Source organism: Medicago truncatula, chromosome 3 (assembly GCF_003473485.1).
Source record: "Medicago truncatula cultivar Jemalong A17 chromosome 3, MtrunA17r5.0-ANR, whole genome shotgun sequence".
NCBI classification, from domain to species: domain Eukaryota; kingdom Viridiplantae; phylum Streptophyta; class Magnoliopsida; order Fabales; family Fabaceae; genus Medicago; species Medicago truncatula.
The window spans coordinates 38,809,245-38,829,003 of NC_053044.1; the positions used below are offsets into that span (position 1 = coordinate 38,809,245).

Sequence of the window (19,759 nt, forward strand, 5' to 3'; positions counted from 1 at the left end):
AAAATGTTTATTCACATATATTCAATTATAATCTACCACGTAAATAATTGTGAAAATATGTTTTTTTTTTGAAGGAATGAAAATATTTTTTTTGAAAGATGAAGGAATGAAAATATGTTATCAATTAAATCGCTAATGTGGTATTTTTGTGAACCATGGGGAAAAAAATTTCATCCCTGACGTTGACGGCACCTTGTCGTCAAGCTGAATTGTTCAAATGCACCGTCTATCGTCTTCTTAGGAAAGGGATACCCTAACGTACTATCATCAGGTGTCCTAATAATAGGGAGCTATCACTAGTTTTCCCAGTTTTTGCATAACATTAAAATGTCATTTCTTTAGATATATTCTCACATGGAAGACCAGTTTATTCATAACTCACTCGATACTCAACTCTACAAAGAGTCTACATTTAATCACCATATACGCCCTTTAAGTTATGGTTGAAACTTGAAAAGACAAAAAATGAATAAATTAAGCTTATATGAGTTACCTCGTTGCTTATAAATTAATATGACTAAAGTAGAATTATTTGATAACAATTTTTTTTTACGAGCTTATAATAATTTTCACTAACTTTACTAAAAAAAAAAATCACTAGCTTGTAGTATTTTTTTTTATAAGCTATTTCAAATAGTTATATAGTTTGACCAACTCCATTGATCAAGGTGAGACCTCAATATCCTCTTGAGTCTTGACAGAAGTACAGACCTTCAACTTATCATAAACCTTGTGTTTTTTTTTAATGCCTTTGTAATTTGTATTTTAAGCCTTTAAATATGTTAGGCCAACCCGTTAATTTATCATTGATTAATTTATCCGCTATATAATAACTATAAGTTCTTCCTTCAAAAAAAATATCTATAAGTTCTTGTCAAAAAAAAAAACTATAAGTTCATCTATTTATCAACTAGTTTGCCAACTATCCACATATTTCTTAAGCAAACACAACCTCCTTGGTCTACATTTTCTTCCAAGGTCGATTTATTGACATGTCCCTTCAAACTAGTAAATTTGTAACCTTTCTGAGATCAGTAATTTCCTTTCTTAATTATATAGTGTATATTTAAATATAGTCAATGTAGGATCTACCAACATGTAAGAGCCAACCATCTAGCTTGAGACAAACGACAATGGATGGAATACATTGGACAATAAAATAAATGAAATTATGCTTTAGTTGAACCTAAATTATTGAAATCACATTATTGCAACCTATGACACCATCCACTAGAGAATTGTAGCAAGATGGGTTGGACAACTCAACTAGTTTGAGCTAGAGATAAAGAGGTGAAGATCTTGAATTTAAACCTGAATAAAGGAGAAAAAATAATTACTAACATTTCTCATTAAAACAAACAAGACCGGTCTAATTATTTGATGCTTAAAGTGTTTTAAGATGAAACTTTTTTTTAAAGGGAATAACAATATTTAATAATCTGTTCAAAAAACTAGTTAGACTATTATTTTTTGGGAACTTCTATGGTACACTCACAATTTTGAGTGTACCGGTACTCTTGTTTTACAAAATTTATAAATTAACAATCACTTTAATGAAATAAAAAGGTATTTGTCAATATTTATATTTTAGAAAACATCATTTCATAAGAAAAACCATTATTTCATTGTTTATAAGGATCATATTAAAAAATTGACATTTTGTCATAAAAAATAATCAATATTCATTGTTATGAGTAATAAAAATTCTTAAAAATTAAATTTTATTTTGTCGAAGCTTTTGGTAAATAAAATTTAATTATCGTAGTTGTCAAATGATAGAAAATAATTATTTTTTTTTCAAAAAAACAATTCATTTATTACTAATATTACGACTTGGTGTACCGATACACCCAAATTTAGTGGGTGTACCATAGAATTTGCCTATTTTTTGTTTTAACTTCATGTATTTCAGACTTTTTATGATGTAGAATATCATTTATTTCCTTTTTTTTGGTACAAAAGAGGGCTAAAGGCCCAAAAAAAAACTAAGAAGTTAGCCGAACATTCTTAGGCATAGAAGCGTCAGAGATGTCATAAAAAAGAAGTCTACGGAGTTCACTGGACGGATTCTCCGTTATGATACAATTAAAAGAGTCTAGAGAAAGGTTAAAGTTAGCCAACCAATCAGCACATCGATTACCCTCCCTCCAAGTATGGCGAAATTGGACTCGCCAATCCAAAGCCAAGAGTTTTCGATTGCGTTGCACCAATATGGAACCTGAGCCACTAAACTTGCAGTTTTCCGTAACCATGTCATTCAAGATTTTAGAATCACTTTCAACAATGAGTTGCGGAATGTGCTTTCGTCAAGCCATCTCCAAACCAAGATACATGCCCCCACATTATCACAAACTCCAATCTTTTAAATGTAGCCTTTTAGCCATCTCCCTTCAGAGTCGCGAAAGAGGTCACCACAACTTGAATATTCTCCATTTCCTTTGCAAGCACCGTCACTATTGAGTTTAATCCAACCTTCACGGAGTTTCTTCCAACCTATGTAGATTGTCTCTTTCATTTAAAAATTGTGATGAATCCGATGATTTGAAAACAAGTCTATCCAAAACATTTATTACTTTATTGTGATCAATATTGTCTAACATTTATTTCAATTTCAAACAATAATAAATCAATTCATTTAGTTTTTTTGGGACAATGTTTATCTTAAATAAAATTTATAATGTAGTTTTTTTTCTTGGGTTGGTTTTTTTTTTGTTCCCAGGGATTTTTGTTATTATTCTTTTATTTTATCAGATTTTAGCTTTTAGGAAAAATGTTGTGACAATAGAATAGAGAAAATCATGGACTCATGACCTCACCACATGATACTTTTCCATCAAATAGTTTTTTAGTTTACTTTTTTTAAGGCTTTACTTTTGGGTCGTCCCTAAATGCTAGTCACACCTATAGATTCAAAAATTAATTCCGAATGGTTTTTCACCAATAGAAATTTAATTGATAGAGTCACATTTTGCTAGATCCTATCCTATCCTATCCTATGGTAATTAATTTTGAATGTGATGATTGCTGCCGCTAATTTTTCTCCCTAACCATGTTTCGGAGAAAACCAATTTTAGCCCTTGCGTTTGAGAATAGAAAACCTTACTTTTTCTGTAAGGAGAATATTAACCAGCACCAAAAGAAGTAAGTTTTTATTAAAAAGTAATGTAATTATTACTTAATAAAAAGTGAAGTTTATATTTCTAAGACAAAATTCTATTTATAGATTTTTTAACCAATGCCCCCAGGGCATTGGTTAACAAGACCCTTTTTATAATAAGAGTCTAGACCAGAGGGGTACAAGGAGACCCAAACAAAAGTAATCCCTCCGTTCCATATTAAGTATGACACAGTTGACTCTGTCGCACATACCAATATATATTTTTTATCTTTAATATATTTTATTAGAAAAAATTATAAAAATTTAATATTTTAAAATACTCATCAAAATAAATCCAACAACATCTTATATGATATTATTTATCTTTGTATATTAGTTAAAAAAATATGGTCAAAATTTATTAGGTCAATAATGCACGAACCGAAGGAGTATTGTCTATGCATGATAGAGATTCTAAGTATCTTTTAGTGGTACTCTTTGGGGACCGCGGGTTTCCATTAAAGGAATGAAAAATACTATTAGTGAAGTTGTCCATATAATCAAATGTGGATGGTAGATTTTCACATCTAATAAAGTTATTTTGCTACTTTTTTCATACCAATCAAACACATTATACAACAGTAGGGTATTGCTGTTCGATTAAAAACACACCTAGAAAAGTAGGTTGCATTTTATTCCACTTGCATGAACCCATATTTCCATTGTCTGTTGGTCCCGTAATGAAAAAGATGGATAGATAGATCATAGAGTCAGCACAAACCTGTAATAATTTTGAGAATGTAATTTATGTGACTTATGGAATTTATAACTATATGAACGTTTATTGAAAGAAATTCTATAATTTACCAAGTTCTCTTTATTTGTGGATTGGTCTTGATGGACAAATATAGAAACCCTCAGTCTTTTCACCATGTGCTCTTGTGAATGATACCTCATGACCATTTTCTTCCTTTAGGAAATATTTTTGTCACGAGAATAGATTTAGCATGTGTAGTGATTGATAACTAGCGGTTGAGATTCCACATTGCAGTTTTTTCACCATGATTGAATTCACATGGTACATACGTGTAAACTTGTGAGTGAGTAAACCCATATAGGACATATGCGACTACTATTTTTTCTTGTATGGCATGAAAAGTGTGTATGGTACATGTACATGTGTTAATTTCTGAGTGAGTATAAGCTCATAGAGGACATATGCTACTTCTGTTTTTTTGTGTATGACATGAAAAGAGAGCAAGAATGACAAGTGATTCGCCTACTGGCCACTTAAAACTCTTGCACAGTGAATGCTGTTTTTTTTTGTGTTGGATCAGTGAGTGATTGAGAAATGGTTTGCTTTGCTAGGTTAGTAAGAGAACGAGTTGAGATATATTGGCATGCAAATGCGAAAATTGTTAACTAAAAGCTAGGCTTAATCATTATCATCAGTAAGAGGAATGACTAACTTTGGACAGGATATAAAGGCAACGATAGATTAAGCATTATCCTCAACATAACGAATATATCCCACAACCCGACCACTGACGAACCAAAGTTTGAATCCGACTCGATAAAAGTGTTCAGATTTATTTTTCGATTGTCATATGGTCAATGTATTGTGGTCTGATGTTCTATCTTAGTTAGGAATCAGTTGTAGGATGATGAATTATACATAGTTATTGTCATGATGAACAATTTACAAGTTTTGTTTATCATGGAAAGAAAATAAAGGAACGACTTCGTTTGAATTGGTTGGTATGCATCTGGTCAATTTAAAAGCATTGTAACCATGTGATTTTTGGTAATAAAGTTTGGTTATTGGGTTCACCTTTTGATATGGTTAAACTTTTGTTGTTGTCTTGGATCAAATTTAAAGATAAGGGGTTTTCTTATGATTATTATATATCAATGAAGCACTCAACAACAGAAATGTTAGGGGTGACTTTTTTTTTCAATTAATTTCATTTTATTTTTGGTATGCTCGCACCATTCTTTTGGTGTATTTTAGTAATTGTTGACTGCTGCTATTTTATTTATTTATTTTAGCACTCCTTGTGCTTTGATTAAGTTGTGTTAATAAATCAATTTTTTTGGCCTTAAAAAAAAGTGTTCACATTTAATGCTGGTATCTCAAACAAGACTGCATTTGATAAAAACTTAGGTTAAAAAGTACTGTTTTCTTGTTGTCAAAGGGTGTGTTTGGTAAAAAAAAAGCTATAAGCTAGCTGATAGCTGAAAAGTTAGCTTATAGCTGATGGCTGATGGCTGATAGCTGATAGCTGAAAAGTTAGCTGATTAAAATTAAAAGTGTTTGGTAAAATTAGTTGTTGAAGTGACTATAAATATAAAATGACATAAAAGGACATGCTTGTTTAATATCATATGTATAATTTTTATTACTTAACGCATTTATTTTTAAATATTTAAATATATTTCAAATTATTTTCATCTCCAAAATAATAAATGTATTTATGAATTCAATCGAATTTTTTTATTTAACAATTTTTATTTTATTTTTATGATTTTTATTTAATTGCTTCACTATTTATTATAAATTTTATATAAAATTATATATTATATGAATTATGAGCAAAGTAAAAAAAAAACAAAAAAGTGGACAAGAAAATTTAAAAAGCCATACATGGTAAACGTGGTTAGTTTAAGAAGATAGTGGGTAGTTTTTTTTTATTATAATAAAATAAAATATAATTAAGAAAAGGTTAAAATGAGAAGAAAGTATAAAAAGCTACAAGCTATAAGCTAAAAAGCTATGTGGATTAGCTTCTTAAAAACGCTATAAAAGGGTAAAAAGTACTGTTTAGTTGATTCTCGTCTAAGAATGTCAATTTATACTCGTAAGTAGTGCATGTTTGGGGCTCCAAAGGTTAGGAATTTTCTTTGGGATCGGAACGGAAGTTTCAGGACGAGGATGAGATCTTACCCTCCGCCGCGCAGGGATCTCGTGTCCCCAAACATTTTATTAAAATATCTTGGCTTAAATATGCAAACCATCCCTGTAATTTGGGCACATTTTGATTTTCGTCCCTGTGAAAAAAAAAATTTAAAAACATCCCTGTAAAAAAAATTTATTTTAAAAAGGTCCCTGGCCCCACTTTTTTGCTGACATGGGATGGCTTTGGCCACGTGGCAGTTGCTGACTGTGCAACTTTTGCCACGTGGTAGTCCACGTCATTATTTTTTATAGAAAAAATCTGAAAATATTTTTTTAAAATTAAAAAAATTCCAATTTTTTTTTTTTGAAATATGAAGAATTTTTTTTGGAAATTAGTGTTTTTAAAATCTAGAAATAAATTTTTGAAACTTATATAATCTCAAAATTTATAACTTTTGAAAATATAATTTTCAGTTTTTTTTTATTTTTAAACTTAAAAAAATTCAGAATTTTTAATTTTTTTTAATTAAATATCGAAAAATTTAATTTTCAGATTTTTTTTATGATTTTTGAAAGAAAAAAATTAATTAAAAATCGAAAAATTTAATTTTCAGTTTTTTAATTTTTTTTTTTATGATTTTTATATTTATTTTTGGATTTTTTATTTTAAAAAATGAATTTTTAGAATTTTGAAAAAAAATAAAAAAAAAATTAATTATGTGCCATGCCACGTCAGCGCCACGTGGCAAAAGTTGCACAGTCAGCAACTGCCACGTGGCCAAAACCATGCCACTTCACCTGAATAGTGGGACCAGGGACCTTTTTAAAACAAAATTTTTTTTACAGGGATGTTTCTAAATTTTTTTTTTTTACAGGGACGAAAATCAAAATGCGCCCAAATTACAGGGACAGTTTGCATATTTAAGCCAAATATCTTCTGTTTTGTACTTTCACACATATGTTTATTAAATTTTGTTGATATGTGAAGTTTATTGTTGTCACAAGATTCCCAATAATATCTTATTTTTTATTTGTTTTATAATTATACTTTAATTTTCTTTTGTCAATTTTTGCTAGAAAATAATAAAAACTTGATACTTCTTTAATGTTGATGTGATCCTCTCGGAGACTAGGGATCCATGGTGACGGGGATGAGGAGTGAATACTCTAAGACAGAGAATGAGAGTAATTTTTTATCTGATTATGATGTGTCCTATTGACATCTCTATTCTCGCATACTAGACCATTTGATAAAAAAAAATATATAACCTAAGAGTAAAAAACAAGTACCGAACGTATAGCATAAAAGACAGTTATTTAAATAATTAATTTATTGAATTTGTTTTAGAAAGAAAAGAAAAAAAAAGAGAGCATGGAGTTGGTCTATGAGAATAACAGGGGTGGTAATAGAAACTTCTCCATGTAAACTTTATTCATATCTAGTCGGATTTTGAAGGGACCAGATATCCATCATTGTAAGTTTACGCATGCGAGTTGCTCTTTAGCATCCTCTAAATGCTAAAAAGTACAACTACTATCATTGACGTATTGCAGTTAAGTGTTGTTCGTCGTTTGATTACAAAAAAGTATTATTCGTCATAAAATGGTAGTTAAGTGTCGTTTGTCACTTTTTCAATCGATCAATCAAATCACTTTTTAAATCGACTTAATCAATTTAAAAAGTCATTAGAACGGTAATTAACTGCTTTGATTAAAAAAAGTATTATTCGTCACAAAATGGTAGTTAAATGTTGTTTGTCATTTTTAGATCGATCAATCAAATCACTTTTTAAATCAACTTAATCCATTTAAAAAGTCATAAGAACAGTAATTAATTGCTATTAGTCGAATGCTGCGTTCTTTAAAGAAAGTAACCGGGTTGGTATAATGATATGCATAAGAAATGATTACGGAAGGTTAGTGAAAGCCATAACTAGTTGGTCAATGCCGCTCTTAGATTTTTCCGAGGGAGAGGCTCTTGGTCTTTTATATGCTATCAGATGGGTAAAGGAGCAGACTTTTAATAATGTCATTTTCGAGCTCGATTCCAAGAGGATAGTAGATAGTTTCCATAGCACTAGAAATGATGTATCTGATTTAGGAGCTATTATCAGAGAATGTAGGAATACTTTCTCATCATTTTTCACAAACTCAAGGTAGAGTTTATTAGGAAACAAGCTAACGAGGTTGCTCATAGACTTGCTAGGGCGGCCGGATTTTATGCTAGTATTCACCGGTTCATTGTATTACCTGATTATATTTAAGATGTTTTTATTAATTAAATGGGATAGTTATTTTCTGTAAAAAAAAAAAAAATTACTATTAGGATAATTCTGTCAGTTCAAGATACCTGAGTACAAGTCATGGATGTCTAAAGAGCAATTTTTTTCATTAATTGGTCCAAGAAAAATGAGCCAAAGTACACAAAATATAGAAATTGCTCTACAACTCTCCCAAGTTGCTCAACCAATACAAAAATATTTTTCCAATATTTTTTTTGCCTATAATTATTATTTTTTTGAATAATTTGCCTATAAAATTATATAGTATAAATTATTAATATTATTGATAAAGTAATATAATATTAAAAAAATATACTAAAATTTAAAAATAAAAAAAAAACGAACAACGCAAGAGACAAACGAACTCTGGCGGCAAAAGGTAAGCTTCCACTATCAAGCTTCAACCGAATCAGCCGGCCTCACCTTAAAAATTAGAAAATTTCGTCTTCTTCTGATGAAAGCGAAATGAATCCCTTCCACTTCTTCTTCAATGGCATTATTCCCAATTTCATATTCCATAATCTACCATGGCGCCACCATCTCTCGCCATTTCTCTCATCTTCTCACTCCTCATCACTTCCTTCTTCAAACCATCACTCTCTTCCACTCTCGGCGTCGACGCCATCTCCCGCACTCTTCAAATCCAGCACCGAGAACGATCACCGCCGTCCGTTCAAGAAGCCGCCGCTCGCTCTGTCCTCCTCCGCTTGCTCCCTTCCCATTCCGATTCTTTCCACTTCCGCATCATCTCCAAGGCATTTCAATTTTCTCTTTCTATTTCTCTGACCTACTTCTTGTAGTTTTCAATTTTTTCACTCATTTTTGTTACTAATTTACAGAAGCAATGTGGAGGTGAATATTGTTTCACTATTAATAATCATCCTTCTTTCACAACACAAGGGAGTCCTCAAATTCTGTACGTTACTTTTGAATTTCTTGAAAAACTGTGATTGTGTTTATTTTAGCAATAAATTGATTTATAATCTCGAGTTAAATATTTACTAAAAAGAAAGTAGTTGATAATGTAAAAGTTTTGTGAGGCTTTTTCAGCTTATAACTTATACGAAAACAATTTAACTTTATTTATCCTTTGCTATAGTAATAGGTTGTACATAAGTGCTTATCATAATAAGCGCTTGTCTATAAGCTGCAAATAAGCTATTTATCCAAACATGACTAGTTTACTAAAGTTTTTTTTGAACTGAACGATTCGTGTATTAACATGTGATCAATCAAATTATCAGAATGTCAAAATAATTTAGTATGTCTGAGATATCTTTTTGAATTATTAGTATTTTTTTTGGAATAAGTAAAATTTATGTTGAATTTTTCATTGATATAAGAAGATACAGTTTTTAGACTATAGAGAGCAACAACCTATAGGCTAAACAAACTTATGAATTTGGAACAGAATTGAAGGGACAACAGGAGTGGACATTGTTTCTGGTTTGCACTGGTATTTGAAGCATTGGTGTGGTTCACATATATCTTGGGACAAAACCGGTGGCTCCCAACTATTTTCAGTACCCAATGTGGGGTTGTTGCCACGTGTTCACGACGCTGGAATCTCGGTTAGGAGGCCTGTTCCATGGAGCTATTACCAGAATGCTGTCACTTCTAGCTGTAAGCTACTTCTTTTTTGTTTTCATATAATATTTCTTTGGTGCTGTGTTTGGAATTGGCATCTGAAGATTTCATTTCATTTTCATGTGATCTTGTTATTTGGTTTTGGAAGATTCTTTTGCTTGGTGGGACTGGAAAAGATGGGAAAAGGAAATCGACTGGATGGCTTTGCAGGGTGTCAATTTGCCACTTGCATTTACGGGACAGGAGGCTATCTGGCAGAAAGTGTTCAAGGTCATTTTCATACCAGTTTGTCTTTACATAATTCTTGGTATGGGTTTCGCATTGTGGTATTTGTCACTCATGGAAACTTTCTGATAATGGTTTTTGAGCCCACAAATTATGCATCATTAAACTAACTTTGGACATTAATGAAGCTGTTACTTTTATTTCTAATTTACAGAAAGCAGGAGTCTCAAATAAATTTTATCTCACATGGCATTTGATGCATGATTAAAATAGAGGGAGAGGGGAACATTTTTTGTTATATTTCAATCTCGTCAGTCCCGTTATTTTAGATGTAACTTAAATCATAACTTAAAATGTAGCACTTTACGTGGAAGCTCAATAATGATTTACATTTCCAGGACTCAAAAAAGTTTTCCAAGAGCCACTTCATATAGCCGGTGCTTTCCATCTATTTAAGTAACATTTGATTAGATATTTAGATTTTAGAGGTATGCTTTTCAGATGTCAACCAATTTTATGCTACTAGCTTTTAGTGTTTTAAGATACTGTCATCACGACATAACTACCACAAAATACCAAAGCCGTGCTCTGTGTTTGATCCAATTTGCATATAGTTTGATCCAAGTTTTACTACAATCCAATCTCCCAAGGAAACATATAATGCTATCTGGTAGTCTTGCAAGATATAGTAAATGTGTAGGCACGGTTAGATTGGTACCTTAGTTCTCTGGTACACTTTTTTTGCTGTGTAATTCTTACCATTTTCTGTTTCGATGTTTTGGTTTTATTGGCCTCTTGACGATGGTAAGGAAATAAAAATGTACAACTTGATTTAGGCCCTTAATTGTGTCACTGGCTAGTTTGCTCAAATCATCGGACCAGCAGTTCTGTAATCTCAGATATCGTGCAACAGAATTCTACTCCACAAAATAGCTCTTAAATAGCTGACCTTATATTCAATCTACAGGAGAAATTTAACATGAGCATTTCTAATTTGGATGATTTCTTTGGAGGCCCAGCATTTCTTGCATGGTCACGTATGGGAAACTTGCATGGGTGAGTGGTAATTCACAGGCCTTCTGTAAGTTCCGTTTGATATTCATAGTGTGTTTTTAGCTCAAGGCAGACGTAAAACTCATATATTAAAGTAATTTATGTGGAAACTAGAATAATGAATATATAATTACTTTTCAGTTTCATTATGAAATTGTCAAGCTTGATGCTTTTAGTAAACACACTCTCTCTCTCTCTGAATTGGCTAGAGTTTCATTGTCATCATACCTGGATATAGCAGACATAGTTTGAGAGAATAAGTAATTATATTTTAAAGGATATTTCAATTGCAGATGGGGTGGGCCACTGCCACAGAGCTGGTTTGATCAACAATTAATCTTACAGAAGAAAATTCTTGCGAGAATGTACGAGCTTGGAATGACTCCTGGTACTCATTAGTCATTACTATCATTGACTCTTCTACCAGACAGTGATGAATTATTGTTAAATTTTATGCAAACTACAAAACAACCAAAGAGAAAAAATAAATATTTTTCATTTGGTTTCAGTTCACCTTCCACTCCTTTTCTGGAAGTAATTTGAATACTGAATAATTGCTTTTCAGTCCTGCCAGCTTTTTCTGGAAATGTCCCTGCTGCCCTGAAATCTATATTTCCATCAGCAAAAATAACACGCTTAGGAAATTGGTAAGTACAGCATTGTACACATTGACTTGAACTTGGTGTAATTAGTCTTACCAAACAACCACACTGGTTTAAAAGGGCGGTTTGTTAAGTGCTTATTGAATAAATGTTTATCATTTAAGCCATATGCACAAGTTATTTCCATAATAAAATATGAAACATGCTTAAATCATTTTCATGTAAGTTGTAAGCTATATAAAAATTATATTCTAGGGAAGAATTATGAAAATCAATTATTGAAGCTGGCTTGGAGACGTAAGTTGCATGCTTAGCACACACTTATACACTCTTCACCACACTACAAAAATGTAGAGTCATCTTACACATTGAAGCCCTGGCACCTGTACAGTCTTCACCAGTTTAAAGCCATAGACATGTTTCCTGTGTCGGTAATGGCTAATAACAAAAAATGTTTAGCTTTAACCCCTATAACTGAGATCAATAATGAGTGTGCTAAAATCCTAGCAGTCACTGATTTTAATTTTCTAAATATTGAATATATCTTGTGCCTGTACTAGTACATATATACCAGTTTATAACTGAGATCAATCATGGAAGTGCTAAGTCCTACCAGCCACCGATTTTCCTTTTCTGAATATTATTGATACCATGTATTTTTATGGATAAGCCTAATTGATGCATAGGGAAGCACTTGTGTCCTATTGAACTTCACCAACCTATGTAGGCAAAACTGATAGAAAACAGAGAGCCAGTCTGCAAAGAATAAGCACACAGTCGCATAATGTGTGCAACTTAATATAGAAAATAAACTCAGAAATCTAACAAAAATGCCATAGGCCTGAAACCATCTAGAAAACCATCAATAATGACCTCATATCCTGTAATTGTATTCACTTTCCTGTTGCATTTACATCCATGAACCTACCGCCTACACATTTTATTGACCGTTTTTTCTTAGGTTTTCTGTTAAGAATGACCTCAAATGGACCTGCACTTATCTTCTTGATGCAACTGATCCCTTGTTCGTTGAGATCGGGAGAGCATTTGCTGAACAACAATTGCAAGGTGATATACATGCTTCTTTATAACTTAATTGGCAATAATGCACGACATGGTAAAAAATAAAAATAAAAAAACATTCTGAAATAAATATCCACATATCAGTTAACATTATGTGTTATTTGATTACGTTTTCACCCAGAGTATGGAAGAACCAGCCACATATACAACTGGTATGTTCTTCTTTGCTCATCAGTTAATTATAGAACTTTAAATTTTATTGCTCCAATATTTGTGAAAATGACTTTCTTTTGGTTCATGGAATACTTTTCGAATATATATATATTTTTTTTATGTAATATTGCATACTTATGGAGGTCCTTCCTAGCATACATTGGTATTATTTTGTCTATGTAGGCTCCTCAGATAATAAATGCATATTCGTTGGTATTCCTTAATTTAATTTCATGTTTGAATCTCACCCTCATATAATAATTGTGATGTGGCTGTCACATCTTCCGTGTTAAGGATTTTTCATGTTCTTTCTGTTCATCCGTCAGAAACATACTTTATATAAGTAAACTCTTGTTGTTCATTCTTAACTTTTTTATGAAGCTAATTTTATGTCTCAATATTGTTTTTGTTAAACTATATAATGGTGTACGTACTGGGCTCGGTATAATGTAACAAGAGGGTTTAAGTCCTGTTTTTACTTTATTACTTTCATTTGATTTCTTATGGAGTTGGGGTGTTATTTATTATTAGTTACAACAGATAAGCTATTCCACTAAATTAAGTTATGCTTTTGAATAGTAAGGAAATGATTATCATGAAAAATAGATATTTTGTTATGGATCTCCAGCTCATTTGAATTATGGTTTATATGTATACACACCATCACACTTTATTATATTTCGTTTGTTCATTAAAGAACTTGTCTTTCCATGCATTAACATATAGTATGATGGATCAATCACAGCGATACCTTTGACGAGAACACCCCACCTATTGATGATCCAGAGTACATTTCTTCACTAGGTGCAGCAATCTTTAAAGGAATGCAGAGTGGTGATAATGATGCTGTTTGGTTGATGCAGGTAACAGAGATTAGTCAGTTTTTTTTCTTTTTTCTTTCAATTGAATCTTGATTTGATGCTTCTATGTTCTAGCTTCTGTATATAACTATGCTAACATTTTCATGGAAGTATATTTTTGCATCCTCTAAACTCTAATAATTCTTTGTTTAATTATGCAGGGCTGGCTATTTTCATATGATCCGTTCTGGAGACCTCCTCAAATGAAGGTTTTTATTTATAATTGTTTACCTCCTCCCAACTTCATTCCTTGTTTTGACAGCAAATCTTAATATAAGCAAATCTTGTCTGAGAACTGGCTATCATTCTCGCTGTTTCGTTTACAAGGATTTCTATTTAATATTGATTCTTGTGCCTTTTTCCTTTAAAATGTGATAGTTTCTAGGAATCTCTATTTTGCATAGACTGTAACTAGCAATCTTCATCAGAACAGTTTTCCTTTTCTTTTTCCCTTCTTTCAGTGCCTGTTTAAGATAAAGGGCTAGAATAGTCTGTATACGCATTAGAAGAAATGTATTTTTTATTCAATATAAATGCTTTCTAGAAGTAGTTCACTGTTCACCCTGGTTATTTATTCTAACCAAATTATCATTCAGATGCATATGAATTTTGTCTGTGATTGTTTTCAGGCCCTTCTGCATTCTGTTCCTGCGGGAAAGCTTGTGGTTCTTGACCTGTTTGCCGAAGTAAAACCCATATGGATAACCTCAGAGCAATTTTATGGTGTTCCTTACATCTGGAAAGTCATTTTCTATCATATATTTATATTTTAAAATAGGGTAAATTACACTCCCTTTCATAAGAGAAGTTTGGATTATACTCTCCTCTTCTCTTATGTTAAAATATACACCTCCATTCCTTGAGAAATAAATAAGTATTACACTTAGGTTCATCTTAATGTAAACAAATATTTTGCTGAGAAGATAAAATGAAGCTTTAAATACCCCTTTTATTGGTTTTTGATCTTCTGTTGATAATAGGTATTTAAAGCTATATGTTAGTGACATCGAGAATTAAAAATAGAGAAATCAGGGGAATGGTATATTATCAAGGATGGAAATGGTAGATTTTAACATGAGAGGGGAGGCATAGTTCAAGCTTTTTAGAGAGGAGGAAAGTGTGATTTTCTCAAAAACAATAATGGCCATACCCATATAAATTTGTTTCATCCAAAACAAGATATATATCCACTTAAATGTGAAGATTTATATCATTCGATGAGATAAATCAGGGGAGTAAATTGAATTAATTCATTTTTTATTTATTTATGTATATGCATTTTATCATTGATTTTTTTATGAAAAGTTATAGCTTCTCACGTTTTTCTCTATAGCCAATGTTTGCACAATTTTGGCTATCATTACACTTGCCTCCACTATACTTAATATACAGGGGGCATCTTCACTCTTACTTAAGCAAACATGCATACTTGGTATAAATATGTGAATACGTTTTCTAGTGCCTCCTATAGTTTGACATACACCAAAGTTTAATTGGAAGTTATCAGCTCGCACCCACATTCAGCAGCTTAAACCAGTGATTTTAGAGATATCTGCTATGTATAACTTAGAAATGTTGTCATATGGAAATATAGTAACTAGCACATAGATTTAGAACTTTGAAGTTCGTTATATTATACATCTAGATTATCCAAATCTTTGTTGTATGCATTCTTTTTCCTTTTGTTGTATTTTTTAATGTTCTTTTAATTGACTGGGTGTGTTGTGCTTGACAGGTGTATGCTGCACAATTTTGCAGGAAACGTTGAGATGTATGGGATATTAGATGCAGTAGCATCTGGGCCAATTGAAGCACGTACAAGTGTTAACTCAACAATGGCAAGTTATTCTTTTTTGTGGGACTCAATTCTGTATCTAATGTGTCACTGTTGAATTGCAGTAATTAAGTAATGAAAAACAAAAAGAGATTATAGGCTCACAAAGAGTATCAAATTGATATGCTCTATTAAGATTATCATTGTCAGGTGTGTTCAAAACTGAACCGAACTTACTAAGATTGTAAGATATGATAAATGCTAAACACATATTTTTATTATTTTGAAAGAAAATGCTTAAAACATATTATTATTATTATGATTTACGCACGTAATTTTGGTAATAATTTTTCTATAACTTGTTTTTTTCTTATGAATTATTTTTCTGACAAATTCTATAACTTCTTAAAATCGTAGAAATCATAATTCTTATACCTGCTTGATTTTCTGAAGGTTGGAGTTGGAATGTCGATGGAAGGTATCGAACAGAATCCTGTTGTATATGATCTGATGTCTGAAATGTCATTTCAGCACAATAAAATTGATGCTAAGGTAACAATGAAATAATATAAGATATGTTGTACTATTTCAATCAAGGTCTTACTCTTACCATGTTCTCATGTTAGGGGGATCTCCCGTGGGCCGTGACCTATGGAACCCCTCACATTGTAGGAGCCCAGTATTTTTAATATAGAGATGTGCTCATATTGTTTGCCACATTTGGTTGAGGAGAAATTTTCTACCACAAATTTAGTTATTCACCTCTACTTAGTAATTTTGTACATCGAATATAATCCTGACACTATTTTTCCTCTCTTCCCTCGTCTGCAACCCCCTTTCTATAGAACAACCAGAATATTGAACCTCAGTTTGCTGATAATTATGATCAGAATATATGAAGTTATATAGCTGCCTCTAACCTTGAATAAAATAAGCATTACCAGGCGAACAATGTTACGTATTCCTTGTGGCATTTTTATTTTATTTGTGGCAATGTTATTCTGATTCGGCATAGATGCCTTGTGACCATGAAGCTGTGAAGCACCGACACACACAAGGACATCCGTACATGACACTGACACATAGACACTAGTAATAATTTGAGAAAATGAAAGTGATTAAATGCAACCACTTGTGGCAGTGTCGGACACACTTTCAACTAAAAGTGTTAGATAGCCTGTACGTCAAGGGTTCATATTTTGTAAAAGGTCTCTCCATTTGCGGTGGTAAGGCTGTGTGTATCTTCCATCTCCAGACCCCACTTGTTGGGAGCCTTGTGCATTGGGAACCCTTTAATGATATTATGCATATCTATTAAGTCATTTGGTTTTAACAATAAAGCTATTAAATGTCTGAAGTCGAAAGCACTTCCCTTGTTCCATGCTTTGCTTTATTTAGTTTCTATTTTCACTAACTTGGTATTGTTTTCAGACTGAAATGCATTACGGTTGTTCCTATTTCAGGCATGGGTTGATTTGTATTCAACCAGACGATATGGAAGACAAGTTCCTTTGATACAAGAGGGATGGAATGTTTTGTATCATACCATATACAATTGCACTGATGGAGCCTATGTAAGTAGTTGGTTGTTACAAATAACCCGCTGCTAGCAATTTCTTCCAGTCGAACAACATAAGACTATTTGTTTTAATTATCTGTTCAACTTTTACCATTGTTCATTTACTGTCTCGCCTTCATTGCTAAACTTCCATTTTTCCTTTTATGGTGTGTTGTATTTATGTCAAACAAAATAAATGATTTATGTATTACTTTTTCTCCTCAATTTTCTGTTCTCCTTTTATCTCACAAACGACTTCTGTAAACTAATAACATCCTCAGCTGCATATATTATGTTGAATTTCAACTTTGCATGCATAAATAAGAAGATCATTTTCAGTTTTACCAAATATTTTTTGGTGTATGGGAACAGGACAAAAACAGAGATGTCATTGTAGCATTCCCAGATGTAGACCCTTCCTTACTTTCAGTTCAGCATGAACACTCTCGCCCCTATGGCAAGCCATTCTCGAGAGCAGTTAGCAAGGAAATAACTGATTCATTTGATCGACCTCACTTATGGTATTCAACATCTGAAGTAATTTATGCATTGGAGCTATTTATATCTAGTGGAAACGAACTTCCAAAAAGTAGTACATATAGGTAAGAGAAGTTGATTACTTAAGAATTACCAGTCCTCATTAAGTACCTCAATGTTGTCTTATTGTATGTTAAGGTTCAATATCCAGATTCTTACTTCTTCAAAAAAAAAATCCAGATTCTTACTATTTTTTTTTTTTTATAAGAAGATTCATGCTATTTATTCTTTATTAGGTATGATCTTGTTGATCTCACCAGACAAGTGTTAGCAAAATATGCAAATCAGCTGTTCTTTAAGGTCATTGAGGCATACCAATCAAGAGATATCCATGAAGTGACCCTACTCAGCCAAAGATTTCTTGACCTGGTGGAAGATTTAGACACGTTGTTGGCTTGCCATGATGGATTTCTTCTAGGCCCCTGGTTAGATAGTGCAATACAACTAGCTCAAAATGAAGAACAGAAGAGACAGGTTTGATTGCCTTCTATAAGCATAAAATTGAAAATCAATCCGATCCTATACATACTTATGTTGATTTACAGTTCTTAACATTTTCAGTTTGAGTGGAATGCTAGAACACAAATCACCATGTGGTTTGACAACACAGAGGAAGAAGCCAGTCTGCTTCGTGACTATGGTATGAACAGCAATTAACAGAGAAAAAGAAAATAAAAGTAGTGCGATGTTTGGACATATTAAATGATTGTTTTACTATTTTCCACAGGGAACAAGTACTGGAGTGGGCTTCTGAGTGATTATTATGGCCCAAGAGCTGCTATTTATTTTAAATATTTGAGAGAAAGCTTAGAGGCAGGCGAGGATTTCAAGCTAAAGGAATGGAGGAAGGAGTGGATAAAACTTACCAATGATTGGCAAAGCCGTAGAAATATATTTCCAGTTGTAAGCAGAGGAGATGCTTTAAACACTTCAAGGTGGCTCTTCAACAAATACCTGAACCTGAGCAATCCTGAGACACCGGGAGCTGTTTCAATGAACATTAGTCTTAAGGGGGTGTATTTGAATCATGATTCTAAGGGATTTTAAAAGACTTTTTTATTATGAAAAAGTCTTGTGGTATTCAATCAAGACTCTTTCCAATTTAAAAAAAGTCTTGTGTTATTCAATCAAGATTCCTTGTCATTTTAAAAAAGTCTTGTGGTATTCAATCAAGACTCTTAATCACTTAAAAAAAGTCTAGTGGTATTCAAAACTATTCAAATTTCGAAGGATTGTTTAATAAATCAGATTTTGATGGATTTTGTGGGATTTTCTAGTGAAATTTTAGCATGAAAAAGTTTTCATGAAAACATGAGATTTTTAGGATTGTTTTTTTCTTTTAAGATTTTACTATCTCTTCCTCTCTCTCCTCGCTTCTCTCTCACTCTCTCTTTTCCTCTCCTCTCTCTCTCTTCTTCCTTCTCTCTCTCTCTCTCTCCTCCCTTCACTCTTTAACTCTCCCTTTTCCTCCCCCCCCCCCCCCCCCCCCCTCTCTATATATATATGTATGTATAGCTCTCCTGTAAAAAATAAATAAAAGAGTCTTTATTGAGATTTTATAAAAGAGAGTGTGTTATGATGTTTTTTTCAAAAAAAAATTTTTAAGGAAGATATTTTTTTTCAATTATTTCTTAAAATTCATAAAATCTATTGAAATCTCTTGAAATCCATAAAATCATTTCAAATCCTTTAAAATCTTATAAATTAAATCCATTGAAATCCTTAATAATATTTTAAAATCATCAAATTAATCAAAATCCATCAAAGTCTTTTAAAATCATTAAGACTTTTTTAAACAAAAATTGTCCTTTAAAATCCTAATCCAATACACCCTCCTAAATGTATATGAAACCAAAACCTTGTTAATGTGGGAATGGAACTCGTGGTTTTCTGGTGGTGCAAAATATGTACAACAGACATTTGGAGACAGTTTTTTCTGATTGATGGGAGAATAACTGGATAAGGATCATTGTCCAAAAAATAACACTGAATATGGATCCCATTGTTTAATATTAATTGACCATCAGGCAAGGTGTCTTTGATGAATGAATT

The 19,759-nt window shown here is 32.1% G+C and overlaps 1 protein-coding gene and 1 long non-coding RNA gene across 4 annotated transcripts; one reads left to right on the top strand and one right to left on the bottom strand.

Annotated features, from left to right (window-relative positions):
* The first annotated feature begins 8,692 nt into the window (after positions 1-8,692).
* Positions 8,693-19,753, top strand: LOC25489560 (alpha-N-acetylglucosaminidase). Of its 3 annotated transcripts, XM_039831497.1 has the most exons (20): positions 8,699-9,030; positions 9,115-9,191; positions 9,687-9,898; positions 10,011-10,132; positions 11,055-11,143; positions 11,434-11,528; positions 11,706-11,787; positions 12,704-12,810; positions 12,947-12,977; positions 13,724-13,841; positions 14,000-14,047; positions 14,468-14,577; positions 15,574-15,676; positions 16,066-16,164; positions 17,076-17,186; positions 17,543-17,772; positions 17,944-18,181; positions 18,269-18,347; positions 18,435-18,714; positions 19,544-19,753. In XM_039831497.1, exons 1-20 carry the CDS (start codon positions 8,803-8,805, stop codon positions 19,554-19,556), a joined length of 2,472 nt encoding a protein of 823 aa, XP_039687431.1. In that variant the 5' UTR covers positions 8,699-8,802; the 3' UTR covers positions 19,557-19,753. The 3 variants fall into 3 exon arrangements, with proteins under 3 accessions (XP_024635389.1, XP_039687431.1, XP_024635388.1); XM_024779620.2 differs by lacking the exon at positions 19,544-19,753 and having other exon boundaries at positions 8,700-9,030; positions 18,435-18,827; XM_024779621.2 differs by lacking the exons at positions 18,435-18,714; positions 19,544-19,753 and having other exon boundaries at positions 8,693-9,030; positions 18,253-18,347.
* LOC120579410 (uncharacterized) lies at positions 11,230-18,711 on the bottom strand. The gene is made up of 4 exons (XR_005645205.1): positions 18,574-18,711; positions 16,223-18,129; positions 16,048-16,126; positions 11,230-11,747 (listed from the first exon to the last, which is right to left on the bottom strand). It is a non-coding gene; the product is annotated as an uncharacterized lncRNA (long non-coding RNA).
* Positions 19,754-19,759: the final 6 nt, after the last annotated feature.

Excerpts from the sequence above, each read along its gene's own strand:
- LOC25489560 (XM_024779620.2), top strand. The coding sequence starts at position 8,803 with ATGGCGCCACCATCTCTCGCCATTTCTCTCATCTTCTCACTCCTCATC. Across the intron at positions 11,788-12,703 it reads ATAACACGCTTAGGAAATTG|GTTTTCTGTTAAGAATGACC; the intron begins GTAAGTACAGCA and ends GTTTTTTCTTAG. Across the intron at positions 18,348-18,434 it reads CAGTCTGCTTCGTGACTATG|GGAACAAGTACTGGAGTGGG; the intron begins GTATGAACAGCA and ends TATTTTCCACAG.